General features: G+C 56.9%; 1 protein-coding gene across 3 annotated transcripts in view; it reads right to left on the reverse strand.

Moving 5' to 3' along the window:
- MAPKBP1 (mitogen-activated protein kinase binding protein 1) overlaps positions 30-18,327 on the reverse strand; it is a 51,408-nt gene continuing 33,110 nt past the window's right edge. Inside the window, exons 3-31 of one of the 3 annotated variants that reach the window (XM_018054417.1) lie at positions 17,097-17,159; positions 16,831-16,888; positions 15,919-16,089; positions 15,161-15,298; positions 14,715-14,897; positions 14,472-14,489; positions 13,986-14,146; positions 12,743-12,932; positions 12,050-12,196; positions 11,702-11,877; positions 10,831-10,922; positions 10,440-10,565; positions 9,772-9,842; positions 9,490-9,611; positions 9,179-9,254; positions 8,956-9,067; positions 8,715-8,778; positions 8,391-8,525; positions 8,067-8,203; positions 7,830-7,885; positions 6,578-6,814; positions 5,956-6,122; positions 5,579-5,724; positions 5,278-5,475; positions 5,036-5,120; positions 4,524-4,786; positions 3,706-4,302; positions 3,175-3,260; positions 30-2,533 (exon numbers count right to left, since the gene is read on the reverse strand). In XM_018054417.1, coding sequence (XP_017909906.1) covers positions 2,306-2,533; positions 3,175-3,260; positions 3,706-4,302; positions 4,524-4,786; positions 5,036-5,120; positions 5,278-5,475; positions 5,579-5,724; positions 5,956-6,122; positions 6,578-6,814; positions 7,830-7,885; positions 8,067-8,203; positions 8,391-8,525; positions 8,715-8,778; positions 8,956-9,067; positions 9,179-9,254; positions 9,490-9,611; positions 9,772-9,842; positions 10,440-10,565; positions 10,831-10,922; positions 11,702-11,877; positions 12,050-12,196; positions 12,743-12,932; positions 13,986-14,146; positions 14,472-14,489; positions 14,715-14,897; positions 15,161-15,298; positions 15,919-16,089; positions 16,831-16,888; positions 17,097-17,159 — 4,303 coding nt within the window. In that variant the 3' untranslated portion in view covers positions 30-2,305. Of the gene's footprint in view, positions 2,548-3,174; positions 3,261-3,705; positions 4,303-4,523; positions 4,787-5,035; positions 5,121-5,277; positions 5,476-5,578; positions 5,725-5,955; positions 6,123-6,577; positions 6,815-7,829; positions 7,886-8,066; positions 8,204-8,390; positions 8,526-8,714; positions 8,779-8,955; positions 9,068-9,178; positions 9,255-9,489; positions 9,612-9,771; positions 9,843-10,439; positions 10,566-10,830; positions 10,923-11,701; positions 11,878-12,049; positions 12,197-12,742; positions 12,933-13,985; positions 14,147-14,471; positions 14,490-14,714; positions 14,898-15,160; positions 15,299-15,918; positions 16,090-16,830; positions 16,889-17,096; positions 17,160-18,327 lie in introns of all 3 variants that reach the window. The other 2 variants (XM_018054419.1, XM_018054418.1) reach the window with 2 other exon arrangements.

Genomic DNA, 18,327 nt, shown 5'->3' on the forward strand with positions numbered 1-18,327 from the left:
TGCCCGCCCCACTCGCTGACAACCCAGAGTTAGCAAATGATTGTGTTTATTAACGAGTTCATACATCAATACAAACGGACATGTTAAAAAACAGCCTCTGCCCTGTGAGACCTGGGGATGTGGGGGAAGCGCCATGGCCTGGGCAAAGTATAAAAGTTATAAATAAGGGGCTTTCAAAACTGGGTCAGGGCAGATCTGAAAGGGGGCGGCAGTTGCCGGTGGCTTCAGACATGCAGAAGGGGACGGGCGCCGACCACAACATCTTCCCACGCTGGGCGGGGGTGGGGGTTGGTAATCAAAAGGGTGGCCACCTTCCCACAAACCTCAGCAGGAGTGTCGCTCCGTCCTCGTGAGGGATAGACTGGCTGAGGGTGGCCAGGAACCCAGCCCAGAGGGCCAGGCCTGAGCCCCACTTGCAGTAGACTGCAGCTGCTGTGCTGGTCAGGGGTACATGGGGAGCGGATTTCTGACTATAACGAGGGCAGCTGTGGCCTCTTGGGGTCCACACTCAGCTCTGAGAGTTCCTCGGCCAGGATTTCTTGGCAGCTTGGCCATGCAGGTGGTGGTAGTAGAGAAGAGTGAGGGTGAAATAGGGGTCAGGTGACTAATGCAAGCAGAGCTGGGCACCCTTGAGAATCCAACTTCAAGCCTCCACCCACAACACCAGCAGAGCCCACAGGGACACAGCTTTCCAGGCTGGAGCTGTAGCAGAGCTGCCCTGACTTACCTGAGGCAGAGGAAGCAGCAGGGCCTAGAGACACATTCTTCACCCCAACTCTTCCACAGCTGCTTCTGTACTTGGTCCTACTCTACTTGCCCATTGTACCCTGGCTCCTTCCCCTCACCCCTAACACTACCCTCCTAACTCTGTCCCCTCACCTCTACCACTTACCTGGCCCGCCTACCACATTTCGTGTCTCTTGGCCCCTGCTGCAGCCCCATGGGCCTCCCTCTCTCCAGCCTCCAACACACCTGGTGCCCAGCACTCCCCTTGAGGAGGCTCCTTCTACCCAAAACAGATACTCTGGGCCATTACACATCAGCTAGACTGTGAAAACCAAGAATCCAGAATCCAGGCTTAGTGTGTTCATCCCTCTTCATATTCTTGGTAAGAGCCAGAGTGACGAAGCCAGGGGCAGGATGTGAAAGGAAAGCAGACACACATCAGCCAGCACAGTGTGTGTGTGTATGTGTGTGTGTGTGTGTGTGATGTGAAAGGAAAGCAGGCACACGTCAGCCAGCACAGTGTGTGTGTGTGTGTGGTGTGTGTGTGGTGTGTGCGTGTGGGATCTGAAAGGAAAGCAGGCACACAGCAGCCAGCACAGTGTGTGTGTGTGTGTGCCTTTGTGTAGGTTTCTTCTGTGGCCAAGGTCCTTAGAAGGTGGGCCGGCGCCCTGTAAACTACGAGGGAAGTTCCAACACAGGCTTCTGACTGAGCATCACTCAGGCTGAAGGGAGAAGGTGGCCTCAGCTTCAGCAGCCTGTTGGGGACCAGGGCTGAAGAACAGGGAAGGCCAAAGGGCTGAGGAAAGGAGGCCAGGGCTTGATGTTTGCCCAGCAGAGGGCTTTACTGTCCTGCAGCAACATCCCACAGCTGGCTCCACAAGTTCTGGCCAGGAGAGAAAGGGGGCACAGGAAGAGACAATGCTAGGGCCCCCCTGGAGGGGGGAATGGGAGTGGAATGTGGGGGCTCAGGCCTTGACACCAACTCAAGCTTCCTGATGGCTGGGAGGGCTCCAGAGGGCCAGAGGGCTCTGCCTTTCTGAACTGCCAGCAAGTGGGAAAAACAGACAACCCCCACTCTGGCAATCAGGGGAGTAAGCTGGTGTGGGAGGGGGCATGGAGGTAGAGGTGAAGTTCCGCTGTTGGCCAGAGGGCAAGGACACCAGATCACCTCTCACCTCTACCCTCCTGGATACCCTGTGTGTGCTCCACCCCAGGGAGCTGATCCCTGCAGTAATTTCAAATGGCTTCTAAGAAGGGAGGGCAGGCCTTTCCGGACTTGCCCCAGGTGGGGCAGGCTGCCCTCTGACTCCTCACAGCACCAAGATGACAAAGACCAAGATCTGCCCCTGCGTGAGCCACCAGATGGCTGTAGAGGCAGGAGTTCCAAGAGAGTGAGGCAACAGTCAGGGAAATAAATTAATAAATACAGGGGTCCCGTGAGGAACAGCTGCAAAAGCCATGGCCCCACTGAGCATGGATCCCTGCTCTCCACTCCAAGCATCCTTGCAGGTTTTGGTGAGTGGAGGAGAGATGCAGTTTGGAATGGGGGGAGCATTCACTGGGGACAGGCTTCTGGAACTCAGAGTCTGCGTTCCATGCGCCGCTCCACAGCTCGAAGCAGCAGCTCTGAGTATTGCTCCAGCAGGGCCTGTGTCTGCTCGGCCCCCACAGCCCCAGGGCTCCCGCCCGGGCTGGCCATCACTGCCCCGGCCAGGGCCTCCAGCTCCTGCCGCACTGAAGAGAAGGTGTTTCTGAGGAGCTGGGTGATGCGACTTTGTTCCACCGAGGGTGTCTTACAGCTGGCCACCTGCAACAGGACCCCTGAAGTGAGTTGGAGGAACAGTGGAGGGGATTGTCAACGGATGCAGAAAGGGGAGGGGCCCCGACCGGGTCTAGCCTGCTCCCAAGAAGGGACTGCATGCCCTGCTGGGTGTGGCCAGGAGTTCCGCATGCCAAGATCAGCAAGTATGATCAGAGGCTAGGGGATAGAGGCAGACCCTGGGGATAACCATCAGATGTGGCACCATCTACATCTTGTTAGCAATTCCTCTTTCAAATCTCAGCCCCTGTGGGACTGTCCCCTATGTTCAGAGTGGCCAAATCATTTCTGAATATGAAAAGGGATACTATTAATAATTATACCTGGACAACAGGCATAAGCTGGATGGTCCTAAGCAAACTAGAACATGAGAGCTCTCTACACCGTCCCCTCCTGTCTGAGGATGTCTCCTCCAGCTGTTAGCCAGAAATGACTGATACGTACTCAAGTTCAAAAGGCCTGGCCTGGTTCCTAACCCCCTCGCCTCCTCAGAGTTCATAACTGATCCCCCCACTCGCCAGTGGAAGAGCCTTAGCACTGTGTGCTAGACACTCAACCAGCACCCCTGACGTGCTCTGTCTTCCTGCTGGGCAGATGGGGAGAGGGGGAGGGGGGTGCCCAACACATACCAAGTGGTAGAGCTGCACGGCCTGGCGCACACTGCCCTGGAGCTCAGCCACAAGCTGCTCGCACTGCTCCAGGCTCACTGCTGGCTCTGGAAGGGACAGACACAGCTCAGCCAGGCCCAGAAGAGTTGTCCTTTCCAGACTGCCCACCCAGGGGCCACTCAGAGCAAGAGAGGCCTACCCCAACCCAACCCCCAACCCTGTCCAGCACCACAGGCCCTGAGTCCCTTCCTCTGGCCTCCTTCCTTCTCGACACTCTCCCAATACCACACAGGAAACACGGTCCAGAGGAGAGGGCCAGCTCCAGCCCCAGGGGCTAGAGGGCAATGAAGGGGAAGTGGGTCATAGAGAGCCCATAAAGGTTAGCCAGAGTGTCTCACCATCAGGGGTGTGACTTACAGACCGAAACAGGAGCAGACAGGACGAGAAACACCAGAGGCTGGACCCACAGAAATGAGATGGAGCCAGAGAGCGGCCGACAAGACGGGAGAGAGAGGATGGGGCGGGAGATGAGAGCTGGGGAGCGGTGCACACCTGAGTCCCGGCTCAGGGTTGCCCCTGGCCTGGCACATTCCACAGGGCTGGGAGTCTTCTCAAGGGGTGGGGGCTGCAAGTTCACAGGGCCTCGGAGGAGGCTGCTGGCCGGCAGTTGCTGGGCACGGGGGCTGTTGGGCCCAGGCTGAGCCTGGCACTCTGTCCTAGGCTTGGGAGTGGCACCCGCCCCTGAACAGGCCCGCCTCTCAGCTGTACTGTGAGCCTTTCCTAGCCCCGCTAGGCAGCTGAGCTGTTCTGCCTCACCAGGGGCCTGGCCCTTGGTAGCAGGTGAGAAGGTGGCCAAGGTGGGACGATCAGGCAGTGGCTTTGGGATATCCAGGACCAAGTGAGCCCGGCTGGGCAGGGCCAGCTTGTTGAGTGGTGAGATGCGGACGGGGGCAGGAGCTTGATGTTCAGCAGCCAGACCCAGGTTTTCCCCAACAGAGATGCTGCGGGCAATCTTGGCCATGGAACTGGTGGTGGGGCTCTGGTACGAGTGGGGCCGAGACAGACGGCGATTAGCTGTGGGCAAGGAGTGCAGGCACCCCTGGGCTTCCACCTCCTGTGAGAGCAACAGGCCTGGTGGAGGGACCTCATCTGTAGAGGAGACAGAGACGCACACGGGTCAGGGGGTGAGGAAGACGTCCCAGGTGCTAAGGCTCAGCTCCCTAGGAGCTGCTGCACCCTTACACACCCACTAACGGACACTGACTTGCAAGCCCAGTGACACATCAGGGCTCCATGAGGCCACCTTCCTCGAGCATGCCCATGTGCTCCAAACACCCCACCCCTGAAGCTGAGCCCCCTGGGTGCCTCACCCTGTGGTACCAGACTCTGCACCGACTGGGCTTTCTGGAGTCCACCTGTGGGGCCGGCTGCAGCCACTCTCTTGGGGGACCAGCCATTGTCCGGGCTAAGACGGCGTCGCGGCAACAGCACAGGGTTTCCAGGGGAAGGCTCAGCCTCTGGGGGTGCTCCTGGAGGACTGGCACCACTGCCTCTTGGCTGCTCACCAGAAACCTGCAGCCCCTGGGCCAGTCTCGACGTCACTGCCAGGCTTGAGGAAGATGGGGATGGTTCCCTAGGGAGGAAATGTGGAAGAAGGCCCAGAGAAGGCTCAGAGCTGCTCCCTGAACAAGACAGCGCACTGAGGGGCGCTGATAGAGAAGAGCGGGCACCAAATCAGCCAGGACAAAGCTGGAGGGCGCAGTGCTGCTGGGCAAGGAAGACTGAGCCTTGGAGAGGAGAGGGCTCAGGCTGCCCCGGGGCAGGATAGGCCCTACTGGGAGCACTGCAAGGTCAGGAAAGCTTGGGCTGTGTGGGAGAGTACCTGAGTGAGGGGCTCTGCACTTGCAACAGGAATCGTGAAGAGATGCTCCGAGACTCTGTCCGCTCTGGTACCCGGACTGGGCCCCCTGCCAGGGTGACAGAAACCACAACTTGAAGCCAGCTCTGGCTCCAGACTCTCCCTCCCCTAGAAGGCCACCGTGGGCATGGCCTGCCTTTGGACCCTCCCTCTCTGCTGGGCAAGGAGGAAAGAAGGGAGGATTGCAATGACCAATCTGACCACACCTGGAGCAGCCCCGTTGGCCAGAGTCTCAAAGTGCTGTTTCAGAAACTGCTCCTGGTCTGGGGTATGGGGGCTGCCCTCCTGCACCTCATAGGGGCCAGTGCCCCCCTCATCTTCCTCTTCTTCCTCATCACCCTCGGCTGGCTCTTCAAGGTCTGAGGAAATGCCATCCACACTCAGGGGCTCCGTGCTCTCAGAGTCTGGATGTGGAGGAGGGGGAGAGAAGCATCACGCTGCACCCATCTGTCGCCGGAGCCTCCACTCCCACTGTGCTCCTGGCCCTCCCTGGGGATGCAGCCTCACCTTCATTGGGGTGCTCAGGGCTGGAAAGGCGGCTGCTGCTGAAGTCCACAGAGCACGCACTATCAGGGCTATGCTTCTCTGAGCCCCTGCCATCTGCATACACTCTTCCCAGGGTCCCTCGGCTTGGTGCCTGCACCTGGAACTCACTGCCAGAGAGGCCAACAGGGGAAGGAAGAGGCGGTGAGCAGTGGTGAGCAGCAGCGCCATGGACTCCTGCCTTCCTCCTGCCCCATGAGCAGGACTGGAGATGAGGCAGGCGTGCAGTGGTGGGCAAGCCGATTGCCTGGAGCCAGCCCCCCACCCAAGTACAGCACACTGGGAAGGAAAAGACGTAAGAGTGGGGTATGCATGGCCCCAGAAGTCTGTGGGACCCTTGCCTGGTATCCAGGGTGGGGCTGTCACCCGGCTCCGGGTAGACAATACCATCTTCTATGGGTGCAGGCTCCAGATCTTGGGCAAAGACCCCTTCCTCTTGGGACAACAATCTGATGATGTGGGGGCAGGAACAGGGTTGGGAAGCCTGAGGCCGGGGGAGCTTTTCATTCTGGAAACACACAGAGTGGCATCACTGGGGTTGCTGATGTGAGCAAGGGTCTTGAAGAGGAGGTGCAGGGGAGCAAGGATTCGGTGGACACCAACTCTGGGGGAAACTCCGACTCTGAGAACAGACACCAAAGAGCCAGGCTGGGTTCCAACCAGTGTTCTTGAGCCTCTGGAAGAACCACATTAGCACTCTGGGCTGCCAACCTCCAGCCACTACTTCATATCATGAGCCCTCCAGGGAACCCCACCCAGGACAAAGGTGACCCCTTGCTTTTCCACCCAAGGGGAAAAGTGAGACACAGCCTCACCAGCCCCCCTGACTCTGCAGGTCAGGTTACCCATGCCCTATGGGGGCAGAGGACCCACCGCGGGATGAGTGCTCAGGCACTGCTGTCGGCCCAAGGCTGGCTGAGCCAGCCTGGAGATCTCGAGGCTGCTGGGAGAAAGCGGGCTCACCTTGCTCACGCTTGACGTCGCAGGGGCCTGGGAACTGTGCTTCCCAGGACCTGAAGGGGTCATGGCCAGAGAGTCCTGGTGAGGACCCCGAGGACCTGGGGCCAGTGTCTCCAGCTGCCTCAGGTCCAGCATAGAGCGAACACTCAGCTCCACGCCGGGCTGAGCCCAGCGCCCTCTTCTTCTGGGTCCTTGGTTGGTGGCAGGGGCTGGATCCAGGAACTCCTCCGTCTCCTGTGCCTGGCGGGGGTGGGAGAGGAGTAACAGTAAGCCACACGATAGTGTCAGCAGACACTCATGCGCCACCTAGTGTGTGCCGGGCACTTTACATGTATGAGCTCATGTAATTCTCACAACCACCTTGGGAGGCAGGTACTGAAGGGAAAGTGAAGCATACAGGGCTTCGGGAACTGGTCCAAGTTCCACAGGCAATCTGCCTGCAGGTACCAGCTCAGGCAGCCTGGCTCCAGAGTTCATGCTCTCAGCTTCACTCCGCGTGCTGTCCTAGAGGACCTTCCAATCTCAGTCTTCACCGGTGTCATGGACACCTCCGACCTGGCAGTCTCTAAAAGGCCCCCGCTCCGAGGACAGCCCCGGGTCCATACACAGCACCAAGGACAAACCAAGAGTCCAGGCTTGAGGCCCAGGGCCTGGTCAGAAGGCGCCAGACCCCACACCACCTTCATCCCATGAAGCTGCTGCTGACAGTGAAAGGCGCTGATGCTTAAAATCCTTACATGGAACAACGGAGGGCTGAGCTGCCTCTGAAAGCCTCTCTCCTCCTCCTGGTCACCCGGAAGTCACCATTCAGTTACTGGTCCTCTTAAGGCCTTTGCCCCCTAACTATTCTGGAAGTTCTGAGCTTATCTCCTAACCTTCTTTAGTACTAAAGTTTCTCCAGATTTCATTCTTTGGCCCTTTGACTTTCTTGAAATTTCCTTCTAACTGTTCAGCTCTGACCCTTTTCTACTCCCCACCTCCACTGGTTCTTTGCTCACATTTGCTCCCAGGGCCCCAGGTGGCTGAACAAGTGGAGTGCTGCCCCTAGAGTGGCTGACCCTCATAGGCCATCTCCCCTGGCCTCACCTGGGCTTCACCCCTCACCTGGAACCACCCCCGGGGCTTCCTTGAACACAGGGGGCGGGCACCTGGGCAGATCCGATGCCCAGATGCCTCGCCAGGTGTAGAGAGCCCTGCTTCCACCATCCTGCACCCCTTGAAACCTTGGAAGAACATTTTAACAATGGTGACTCACCCGACTCATCTCCCAGTGGGACAGGCTCCGGGGCAGGGCTGGGCTGGGCACTGAGGCTGGACAGAGACAGGCAGTCAGAGAGCATGTCTCCCGCCCACTCACTCTGAAGCGCCAGCCCCTACCAGCCCACACCCTTCAAAGCCTCAACCCCCTGCTCTCACCCCTCAGTCCCCCTGAGGATGCATCCAGTCCCCACCCAGCTGGTGCCTGTCTGGCCCACCGCAGGCTCGCACAGACCTGGCTCTTTCGTGGCACCCCTGGCAAGGACGGGCAGCGCTGGGAGCTCCTCCTCCTCCGTGCCCTCGTCTTCTCCCTCCTTGTCGCTGTCTGAGGAGAGAGCTGGTCCAGGAGACAGCATCGAGGGGGCCTCGTGCCTGCATCCAAGACAAGCAAGGTGACGGGGAGAGGAGACTCGGTGGGTGGAGAGGTCAGCGGGGTGGCTCTTCAAGTAAGGAACAGGTATGGGGAGACACAGAGCTGCTGAATGGCAGGTCCATGGCGAGGAGGAGGAGCAGCCTGGAGGCCCACCCACCGGCATCCACACCCACACTCTGATCTCACCGGTTGGGTCCAGCGGCCCTCTGGGGAGAGGACGATCCTTGCTGCTTGCCCCCACGCTGGCGCTGGCGCAGCTCGGCCAGACGCTGCCTCATGCTGATGGTCATCTCTGAGCTCAGGCGCCACACAAATATGCAGCTGGGGTGGAGCCACAGAGCGGGGTGAGGGGCGGGGGGACTGCGGGGGGCAGCACCTCCCTGGGCTGGCAAGGAGACCAGAGCCACCCTCCAGTGCCGGGCCCGTCCAGCCCTACTTCCCAAGACATCACTGATGGGGACAGAGGGGACTGACACAGGAAGAATCACAGGGAAGCTGGCTTCTGCTCACCTGTCCCCTGATACAGAGATGAGATGTTTGCAGTCATTACTAAACTTCATGCCAGTGACAATCTCTGTGAAGAAGAAATATGGTCGATGAGCCCCCAGCCCAAAGTCCCAGCCAGATGTCTTCTCAACAGTGGAGGTCGGGGGTTGGCTGGAGGGGAGGGACAGACAGCTCTGCTGGGACCCAGAAAAGGCTAGGGAGAAACACGAAGGTTCCAGGAGAAGAGAAGCAGGGCTACACTCACCTGAGTGGCCAAACATGGTAGCCACGCACTCGCCTGAGGAAAAGTCAAAAATGGAGAGGTTCTTGTCGGAGCAGCTGGTAGCGATATAGATCCCTGAGGGGTCCGTCTGCACCTGAGGAGTGGACACACAGCTGGATGGGGCCAGAAAGCCCCGGGCCCTCTCCACCCAGCACCCTCTGTGGCCCCATTCTCTGGCCCGGCATCCATCCCACTGAGCCCTCACCTTAATCAGAGTGCCGTCCTCACCCTGCGACCCTTTAAACAGCTTCTTCTGCTTCCCACTGCTGATGTTAAAGATCCTGTGAAGACACACATTCATCACATGAGCGGGAACTCATGGTCGCTTGGTGGGCAGCACAGCCAGCGTTCACCCCCAGCTCTGTTCCCTCTGGAAGCCACTCCCCAACATCAAGGGCCACCACCTCTTAGGTGAGGAAAAGTCCTCATTCTGTGGGCTCAAGGGGCACAAAGTCCTGGACAAGAAGACAGACACCCGTGAGCTGACCCCCTCGGGCCTGAGAAAGGGATGCCCACCGAATATTCCGGTCCTGGCAGCCGATGGCTGTGTACTTCCAGCTGGGCTCCACGTCCATGTCGTAGAGGGTCGTCTTCCGCACCACGTGGTGTGTCCGCGTAAACTGCACTCCATCTCCAGACTGCAGCGGTGGAAAGCCCACGCCCAGATGCCTCACCAGGCCCCAGGAGCCTTGCTTTTGCTTCCCCTCACCTCTTGTGACCTCAGGGAGGGGAATGGTAGTGACCCCACCCCTCTTCCCCAAACCCACTGCCCCATTCAGGGACGCCTGGTCACCTCACCTTTTGCGCAGTGCGGAAGTAGATGCTCTTGTCTGCTCCACAGCTGATCATGCGGACTTGCCCATCGCTGGCTGTAGAGGAAGGGGGCTGAGCTGTTCCCACTGCTCTCACCACGACGGGTCCAGTCTGCCCTCTGCCTCCCTCAACACTTTCCCTCTGTGAGCTACTCAACACAGCTGGGACCACCCACTAAATCAGGATGAAGTGAAAAGTGAAAGTGTTATTCCTTCAGTCCTGTCTACTCTTTGTGACTCCGTGGACTGCAGCCCACCAGGCGCCTCTGTCCATAGGATTCTTTAGGCAAGAATACTGGAGTAGGTTGCCATTCCCTTCTCCAGGGGATCTTTCTGACCCAGGGATGAAACCTGGGTCCCTGCATTGCAAGCAGATTCTTTACCGTTTGAGTCCCAGAGAAGATCTAAATCAGGATGCTTCTCTTCAAACCCAGGCCCTCCTTTCTACCCATCCTCATCAAGCCTGGTTGATAAGTATCCCCCATACTAAGAGTCTATATTTCATCTGTTTTCCCATCTAGCCCCAAGCCAGCCAGCTGGCGGGGAGTCCTACACTCCCTGCGACTGGCACACCCTTCTCATGGAGGCAGAACGCAGGGGGCAGCGGGTGTCAGTGGTAGGTGGCAGAATGTACCCCAATTGCCCTGCCACTACCTGCAAACTTCACAGCAGTGATGGAGGATGAATGCTCGTCCAGTGTCTGCTGTAGGCTGTACTCCCGTCCAGCATCCAACACGTGGATCAGCCGGTCCCGGCTCGCTGACGCTAGGAGCTTCAGACCTGTGGGTTGGAAGAACTTCATCAGCCCATGTGTGCCTAGAGCAGGCCCCTATCTGGGCCCAGCTAACAAGAACTGAGCCCCATATTCCTAAGCCAAGGCAACCATGGAGAAGAGGCAGAGCTGCCCTCCTCTAAATTTGCAAAGACACCAAATGATTCAAAGGATTTTCAGTCCCACATCCAACAGCCGGGATTGATGTAAGCAGCACTAGCGGGACTAGAGGAGCCCTAAGCCTCTGGCATGGGTACCAGACATCCTCTTCACCTGTGTCCGGCTTAGAGTACTCCAGGCACAGGATTTCCGAGTCATGGGCCTCCACCTTCAGCATCTCATTCAGGGACTGCAGTTCGTGCACCCTGCAGAGATAAGGAGAGGCGGGAGGAGGTCACTGCCGGGCTGCAGGAAGACAGACTCACTCTGCTTTCTCTGTTACATCCTCTCTCCTGACCTTTTTTAAAATTTATTTTTGAACTTTCAGGTTAGAGAAAAGTTGAAATAAGTACAGAGAGCTTCCATATTCCCCTTACTCAGCTTTCCCTAATGTGATCGTCTTACGTAACAACAGTCCACTTACCAGAACAAGGAAGCTTACATCAGTACAATACCAGGACCTAAAGGCTCTACTTGAATTCCACCAGTTTTCCGACAATGTCCTCTTTCTGGATCTAGGATCCTATCCAGAGTCCAACTGTACTGAGTTATTTCTCCTGCGTGTCCTGTCTGTAACAGTTCTTCAGTCTTTGCTTCCCTTTCGTAATCCTGACACTTGGGAAGAGTACTGATTAGTGCAGGTGCTCGGTCACATGTACCTCAATTTGAGTTAGTCTGATGTTTTCTCATGATGGGACTGAGTTTCTGCAATTTTGGCAAGAATACCACAGAAAAACTGCTATGTCCTTCTGCAGAGCATTGTATTATGGGGTTTATGATGTTGATATGAGAATGTAAGCCTGATTACTTGATTAGAACGGTTTCTGCTGGGTTTCTTGACTATAATTATCTTTCCCTTGTATATGAATATCTTTTTCCCAAACTTTTTGAGCCAAGATTTTCAAAAGCTCTGTCCTTGGGGACCTAACTCCCCCCAACCCACACCACCAGAGGCAGGTGGTACCCATGCCAGAGCTGGCTTTACCTGAGTGTGCCCACACGGTCCCCTGAAGCGAGATGCTGTCCATTGGGGCTGATACACACAGAACGAATGCCCACGCGGGGATCCATCAGGGACCCATCAGCTTTGTCTCCCCCGGGCAGCTCAGTGTCCAGCAGGGCCTGAGTGTTCCCATCCACATAGATGATCTTAATGAGGTCCTGGAGGAGCAGGTCAGGAGAAGTGGGTAAGACAGGTCTAATCAGTACAGGGGAGAGGAGAGGAATGCTGGACAAGACAAAGCCCTGACTTGCAGGGGAAGGCCACATAAGAACTCGGAGATCAAGTCTGGGGACCCAGTTCCTGAGAAGGCAAGGGAACACAGGCGCTCACATTGCTGAGGATGTTCCGGTGCAGCGTGGAGCCATGCACCCCGGAGCTCTCTGTGTTCCACAGGCGGATAGTGTTGTCGGAGGAACAGGTGATAAAGGAACTGGGGGGTAGGCAGGCCTGGTTACTGTCCTTCACTTCGGGGTAGACCTGAAGGGGCAGAGGGTACAAAGTCGGAGCTCCAGGTAGGCAGCAGTTGCCTGCCAGCCCACGGAGACAGAAGGGAACGAGACTAAGGAGCTGTTGTTGGCCAAGGCTTAGCCCAGAGTCTGTCACGTGGTAAGCAAACTGCAACTATTAGATATTCTTCAGATCGCTGAGGGAAAGCACATTCACCAAAGACAAGGTACTCTGCTATGCTTACTATGAAATACTCCACTCACAGTTTTTCACTTAATTCTTAAAACAATTAGATGAATTAGGTACATCATTTTACCACTGAGAAAACAAAACTCAGTAACTTGTTCAAGATCATCCAGCCCAGGACAAGGCAGAGCTAAGGATGGACAGGGGCCCATTGGAAGAAGCCTGAGACGTTTAAGTACTAAAATTCAGGATCGGTCCCCAGGACCCATCTGGGGGTACGTGGATACACAGGGCTGCTGCTGAAGAAAGGAGGAGGGAGCAGGAACACAGTGTTCTATTTGGGGATCCTCACTCTCCATCCCCACAATGTGTCCGAGCCAGGCCACCTACCTCCACACTCCAGACGCAGGAGGAATGATACAGAGCCGAATACACCTTGCCCACTTTCTTGGGGTCCCTCACATCCCAAACATAAATGCTGTGGTCGTTGTACACACAAGACAGCCACTGATTAGTAGGATCGAAGGTCAAGGCGATGGTGTCTGGATATCTGGCATTGGCCGCTCCAGAGAAGAGGCGACTGTGGGGAAGAAGACAGTGCAAAGCGGTGAGTGAGGAGCTATGGAAATGAGGGAATGAAAACAGAAGCCAAGCCACAGAGGAAGGAGCAGAGCACGGGAGCCCTCTTCAGACCCACAGGTTTGGAAGCAGCTGCTTGAGAGGAAAGCGCTGCTCTGACGGCTCTCAGCTGGGAGCCGCCCCAGCCGCCGGACCAGTGTGCTCTCCTGACAAGCACGGACCAGGGCTCAGAACACCAACGGCAGACGAGGTGACTGTGGCCACGATGGAGTGAAACAAAAACAAGCCCCTCTGCAGTGGTTCCGAGACAGATAAAAACAAGATCACTGTCCCAGCCACAGAGAAGACCGATCATCACCCTTTCCCATCTTTCAGGACTGACTGCTATTCCTTTACCTATCAATTACAGCTTTAGCTCCACACCTTTCCTACTACCTTTCAGATAAAAGTTATTAAATGTCCAATAGTGGAATTGCCCCCCACTTCCTCACAGCATCCAACCAAAGCAAAACTTCAGTCCCTGGAACCAGTCCTAAAATCACTGAATGCAAACCCAAATCTGACACTGCTGCTGCTGCTGCTAAGTCGCTCAGTCCTGTCCGACTCTGTGCAACCCCAGAGACGGCAGCCCACCAGGCTCCCCTGTCCCTGGGATTCTCCAGGCAAGAACACTGGAGTGGGTTGCCATTTCCTTCTCCAATGCATGAAAGTGAAAAGTGAAAGTGAAGTCGCTCAGTTGTGTCCGACTCTTAGCAACCCCATGGACTGCAGCCTGCCAGGCTCCCCCATCCCTGGGATTTTCCAGGCAAGAGTACTGGAGTGGGTCGCCATTGCCTTCTCCGAATCTGACACTAAGCGACCCCTAACGCCTGCACACAGAGATACTCCATGGTCCCCCACAGTGTTCCATGTACCCTTAAAGCCAAATCTGTGTTTCTGCAGAGACGTTCATGTAATCTTTGGGGTGCTGATACCTTCACCTTGAAGCAGAGGCAAGGAAGGCTGGGTGCGGAGTCAAGCTCTGAAATGGAGGCAGGGGTCCCGCACAGCTCACCTGGCCTCCGTGACACTGGCGATGTCTGTCCCCAGGGCGTGGGGCCGGGGAAGGGTGCTGAGGAAGTGCAGGTTGGAGGGGTTGAAGAGGCGCACGGTGCCATCAGCGCAGCCACAGAAGATGTAGTCCTGGCTCACGGAGATGCAGTGGGCCACGGTGGTCTGCAGGCAGAGGGGCTTGGCTCAGCATGGGCCACCCCCTCAACCCCTCCTCAACAGTCACCTGCCTAGAGGAGACACCCACCAAGGCAGGAGCGAGGGGAAAGCAGCCCAGCTGCACAGGCCTGAGCCCCTCAGCTGTTACCTAGAGACACCCACCCTCCAGCAGCAGGTGGCCAGAGGGCCCACAGCCATGTGCCGACCAGGGATGGGAGCCCAGGAGCCTTGGAAGGCACCAGAGGTTTTGGCCAAGAGGACAAAACAGGAAAAGCCCAGCAAAGAGAAAGGAACAGCATGAGAAAGAGGGGAAGAGTCTAGCACCACTTACTGTGAAGCTGTCTGTGTTCTGAGAAGAGGAAAGCAGGGGAAAGAAAGACAGGAAGAGAGAGCAGAGAGGAGGCAGTTACACTCATCTGCGTGGGCTAGAACCCGGCCAAGCACGGGCTTCAAGCTTCCTCCTCCTGGGGGACCCTCCCGCCTGCAGACCCCGCCCCTGGGGCGGAGCCATGGGCACCAGCTCTGCCCTGGGCGGAGACCGGGCAGCCCCCAGCCAGCTGGATAAGGTACTTACTCTCAGCTCCACCCACTTGTCCAGAAGCCTCCGGTCACTGAACTCGCACAGCAGCCCTGAGGACGTGATGCAGAAGGTGCTGTCTGCCTTCTTCCCTCTGCCACAGGCCACGTCAGTGAACAGGTTGTTCCGCAACTCGCCAAGCAGCCCCGAGCGGCCCAGCAGGGGCACAGTGGCATTAACCTGTGGAGACACACTGCTGCTGCCCACCCATCCGCCCTTCAGCCGCCCCAGAGACTCGGCCTGGGGAGAGGGAGCCAAGAGACACAGCAAGCCCCCCCACCCCTGCCCTTTGAGACTATCCCTAGGCGCAGGCAGCACCTGATTCATCCAGAACTTCTGGGTGGCTGGTGAGCGAGCAGAGAGGGGGCCCAAGGGAGCAGTGTCTCCTGGGGTGGGTGAGCAGACCCTGGCCCTGGAGGCTATTTCCAGCCTCAGCACCTCACCTTTGAGGTCTTGCTGTCATCAAGGTACCAGAATTTGATATGCCGGTTACCGGCAGTGACAAAGTAGCTGCAATCTTCAGAGAAGGACACCGCGGTGACCCGACTGGACACCTTATTAGAGGCCACCACGATGTTTTTCTGGAGAGAAAGTCAATGGAAGAATCAAAGTTCTGCCTCTTGGAGTGAAGAATAAAGAGGCTCAGAAGATGGAGGAGGATAAGATAGGATTTGCACTTTAAAATGTTTCTCTCCAGGATTTGGACTTCCTTGGTGGCTCACGTGGTTAAGAATCTGCCTGCCATGCAGAAGACCCAGATTCAATCCCTGAGTCAGGAAGTTTCCCTGGAGAATGGAATGGCAACCCACTCCAGCATTCTTGCCTGGAGAATTCCATGGACAGAGGAGCCTGGCAGGCTACAGTCCATAGGGTCGCAAAAAGTCGGACACGACTGAGCAACTAACACTTTCTTTCACTTTCCAGGATTTACTGGTCAGAAAAAGAGGGGAGGAAGGAGAATCCTTTTCCAGAGGAGCTGAAGACATTCATTTCCTCCGGAGGTCCTCGGAGGCACAAAGCTAGCCTCTTTCTACCAACACACTTGGCTATACAGTTCCTCTTTTCTGCTTCAGGTCATTTTCTAGAATGTAACTGAGCAGCAGAGTGGAATGAAGGGACTCAGGTCAATAGCTTCCTGACTCCTCAACTGGCCCTTGGACCCCCCTGAGGGTGCCAGGCCAGCCCAGCCGGGGCCACTCACCTTCCAAGCCCAGACATTGACGATCATGTCATGCTGGTAGCCCACAGAGACGATGTACTTGGCGCTCGGGGAGAAGGCCACACAAGCCACACCATACTTGTGCTCCTGCAGCTCAGCCACCTGGCTGTGCTCTGCCACATCCCAAACGCGCACGGCAGGCATGTGCCCACTCTGCAGGGAGGCAGGAACAGGCAGTGAGGGCCAGAGGCACAGCCTCCCTAGCCTTTCAGGGTTGGGGCCCTACCTCTCCAGTGACTGGGCACAGTCTCTCTAAGGATCCCCTGGCCAAGGGCAGAGTGCTACACAGGCGAAGGTATAGAGGAAACATGATAAATATCTCAGGATTACAACCATTATCAGAAAATGCTCCCAGACTCAGTTCAGTATCTCCGGGTAAGGGTCTGCACCTCTGTATTTGTTCAAAGTTCCTAGAGTGATTCTGATAGGCAGTCAGGGTTGAGGACCACTACCACCCACGCCTATTTCTGCCCCTACTGCCTCCCTGTAAGAGACTGAGAGGGACAGGTGTCCCGCATGTGCCCAGCAGGGGGCCCCGTGGCATAAGGAATATCTTAAGGCAGAGGTTTTCACAGTGTGCTTCCTAACCCAGCAGAATCAGTGAGATCTGAGAACTTGTTAGAAATGCAAAATCTGGGGTCCCTTCCCAGGCCCACAGAACCAGAAACTCCAGGAGCAGATCCAGCAATGTGCGCTTTAACAAGCACTCAGTTGACTGTGATGCCCACTAAGGCTTCAAAAACCACTGTTTTAAGGTACAACCAAAACTGGGATTTGACACCGGTTCAGGAAGCCAGAGTGGCAGCAGCCCTAACCATGCCCAGGACTGAAGTTCTCTGCTGCGGCCAGGCCACCTGCCCTCTTCAGAGCTCTGCAGCCCCCTTCCTCACTCACCTCTCCAGTGACCAAGTACTTGCCATCAGGAGAGAAGGCAAGGGCAGTGATGGTTTTCCTGCAAGAAATGAGGTGGGCTCAAAGGAGCACTGGCAGCCCGGTCTAAGCCTGGCTCCTGCACAGTCCCCTCGAGAGCCAAGACCAGCAGACGACCAGCGGTACAGGTGGCACTTCCCTGGCTGGGCATCCCCAGCGCCACAGAGACCCCAGACTGCGCCTTCTCACAGCTCCCAGGAGATGCTCCCCGAGGGCCCAGACCCATTTACCTGGAGCTGTTGAGGATGTGGTGCTGTTTGTGTTTCCGGGGATTGAACAGCACGACCACACACCTGGGAAGATGAGGAAGGCAACCCAACTTCAGCACCAAACCACGGCGCCCCCAGGAGCTCCAGTCCCCCAGGCCAGGGAGCTGGGGCGACTGGCTCAGAGGGGCATCACTAGCCACAGAGGGCAACTGACTGCTTTCTCCTGGAAACTTGTTCTTCCTGCTTCCTTTCCCACCCACAAGGACCCACTTCCCAGCCTCATGAGGTGGAAGGGCTCCCTGCAAGATGGCTCACCACGTGCCCCAGCACCAGCGCCATCTTTGCCACAGGGCAGCAGGGACCCAGGCCCTCCCAGAGCCTCGCCAGCCTAGGAAGGGGGGCGGAAGGAGAGAACTCATGCGATTTGGGCAAAGCAGGCTGCAGATGCACACAGAGCCAGTGTGGCTTGGAGTCACATGTGTGTCAAGTATTTGTGCTCCAAGGAGTGAGGCCTCTCACATGTGTGTCCACGTGTATACTTGGCAAGAGCCAACCCCACCCCTGCCCCGGCACACCCCCCCCCCCCGCTATGCATCAGGTGATGCAGCGGGTGGGAGGCAGGGACCAGAACTGCCAGGAAGGTCGATAAGACTAGAGGGAGGGGCAGAGACAGCCTGGGAGGGCCTGGGAAGCCCACCCCTGAGGATGCCTGGCCCCAAGGAGCCTGAGAAGGACCCTCCAGACTGCCGGAAGACAATGGAAGAAGGCTGGGAGCACCCTCTCCAGCCAGAGGGCAAGGCTGGATGGGACTGGGCTCTGACTGACTTTCCAGGTAGCAGGAGTTGGGAGCAAGAAGCAGAAAGCCATAGCCAGCAATGTACTCCCTTAGGCTCTCGGCTGTCGGCAGGCTGGGCCTCACTGCCCTTCTGCTCATGGCTGCATCAGAACTGTGACTAGCTGCCGGAGCAGGTGTGGAGCCTGCTGCCCCAGGTGAGGGAAGGGGAGAGAAGGTTCAGACACAGCCTTGATTAGTGGGAGAGCACTGCAGCCCCCATACCTAAAACCCACCACTCGCTAGGAACTCGAAACCAAAGTGAGTACAAGTTGCTAGTGACGGCTCAGCATCTCAAGGTCAATAAACGACTTTAATATACAAATTCCACAGGTAATTTCTGGGGACACTGGGATCTCTGAAGGACACCTGCTATGCCCAGAACTGCCAGGCTGACTGACAGCCTTGGAATTCCTGAGT

The sequence above is a fragment of the Capra hircus genome, chromosome 10, assembly GCF_001704415.2.
Source record: "Capra hircus breed San Clemente chromosome 10, ASM170441v1, whole genome shotgun sequence".
Classification (NCBI taxonomy): Eukaryota; Metazoa; Chordata; class Mammalia; order Artiodactyla; family Bovidae; genus Capra; species Capra hircus.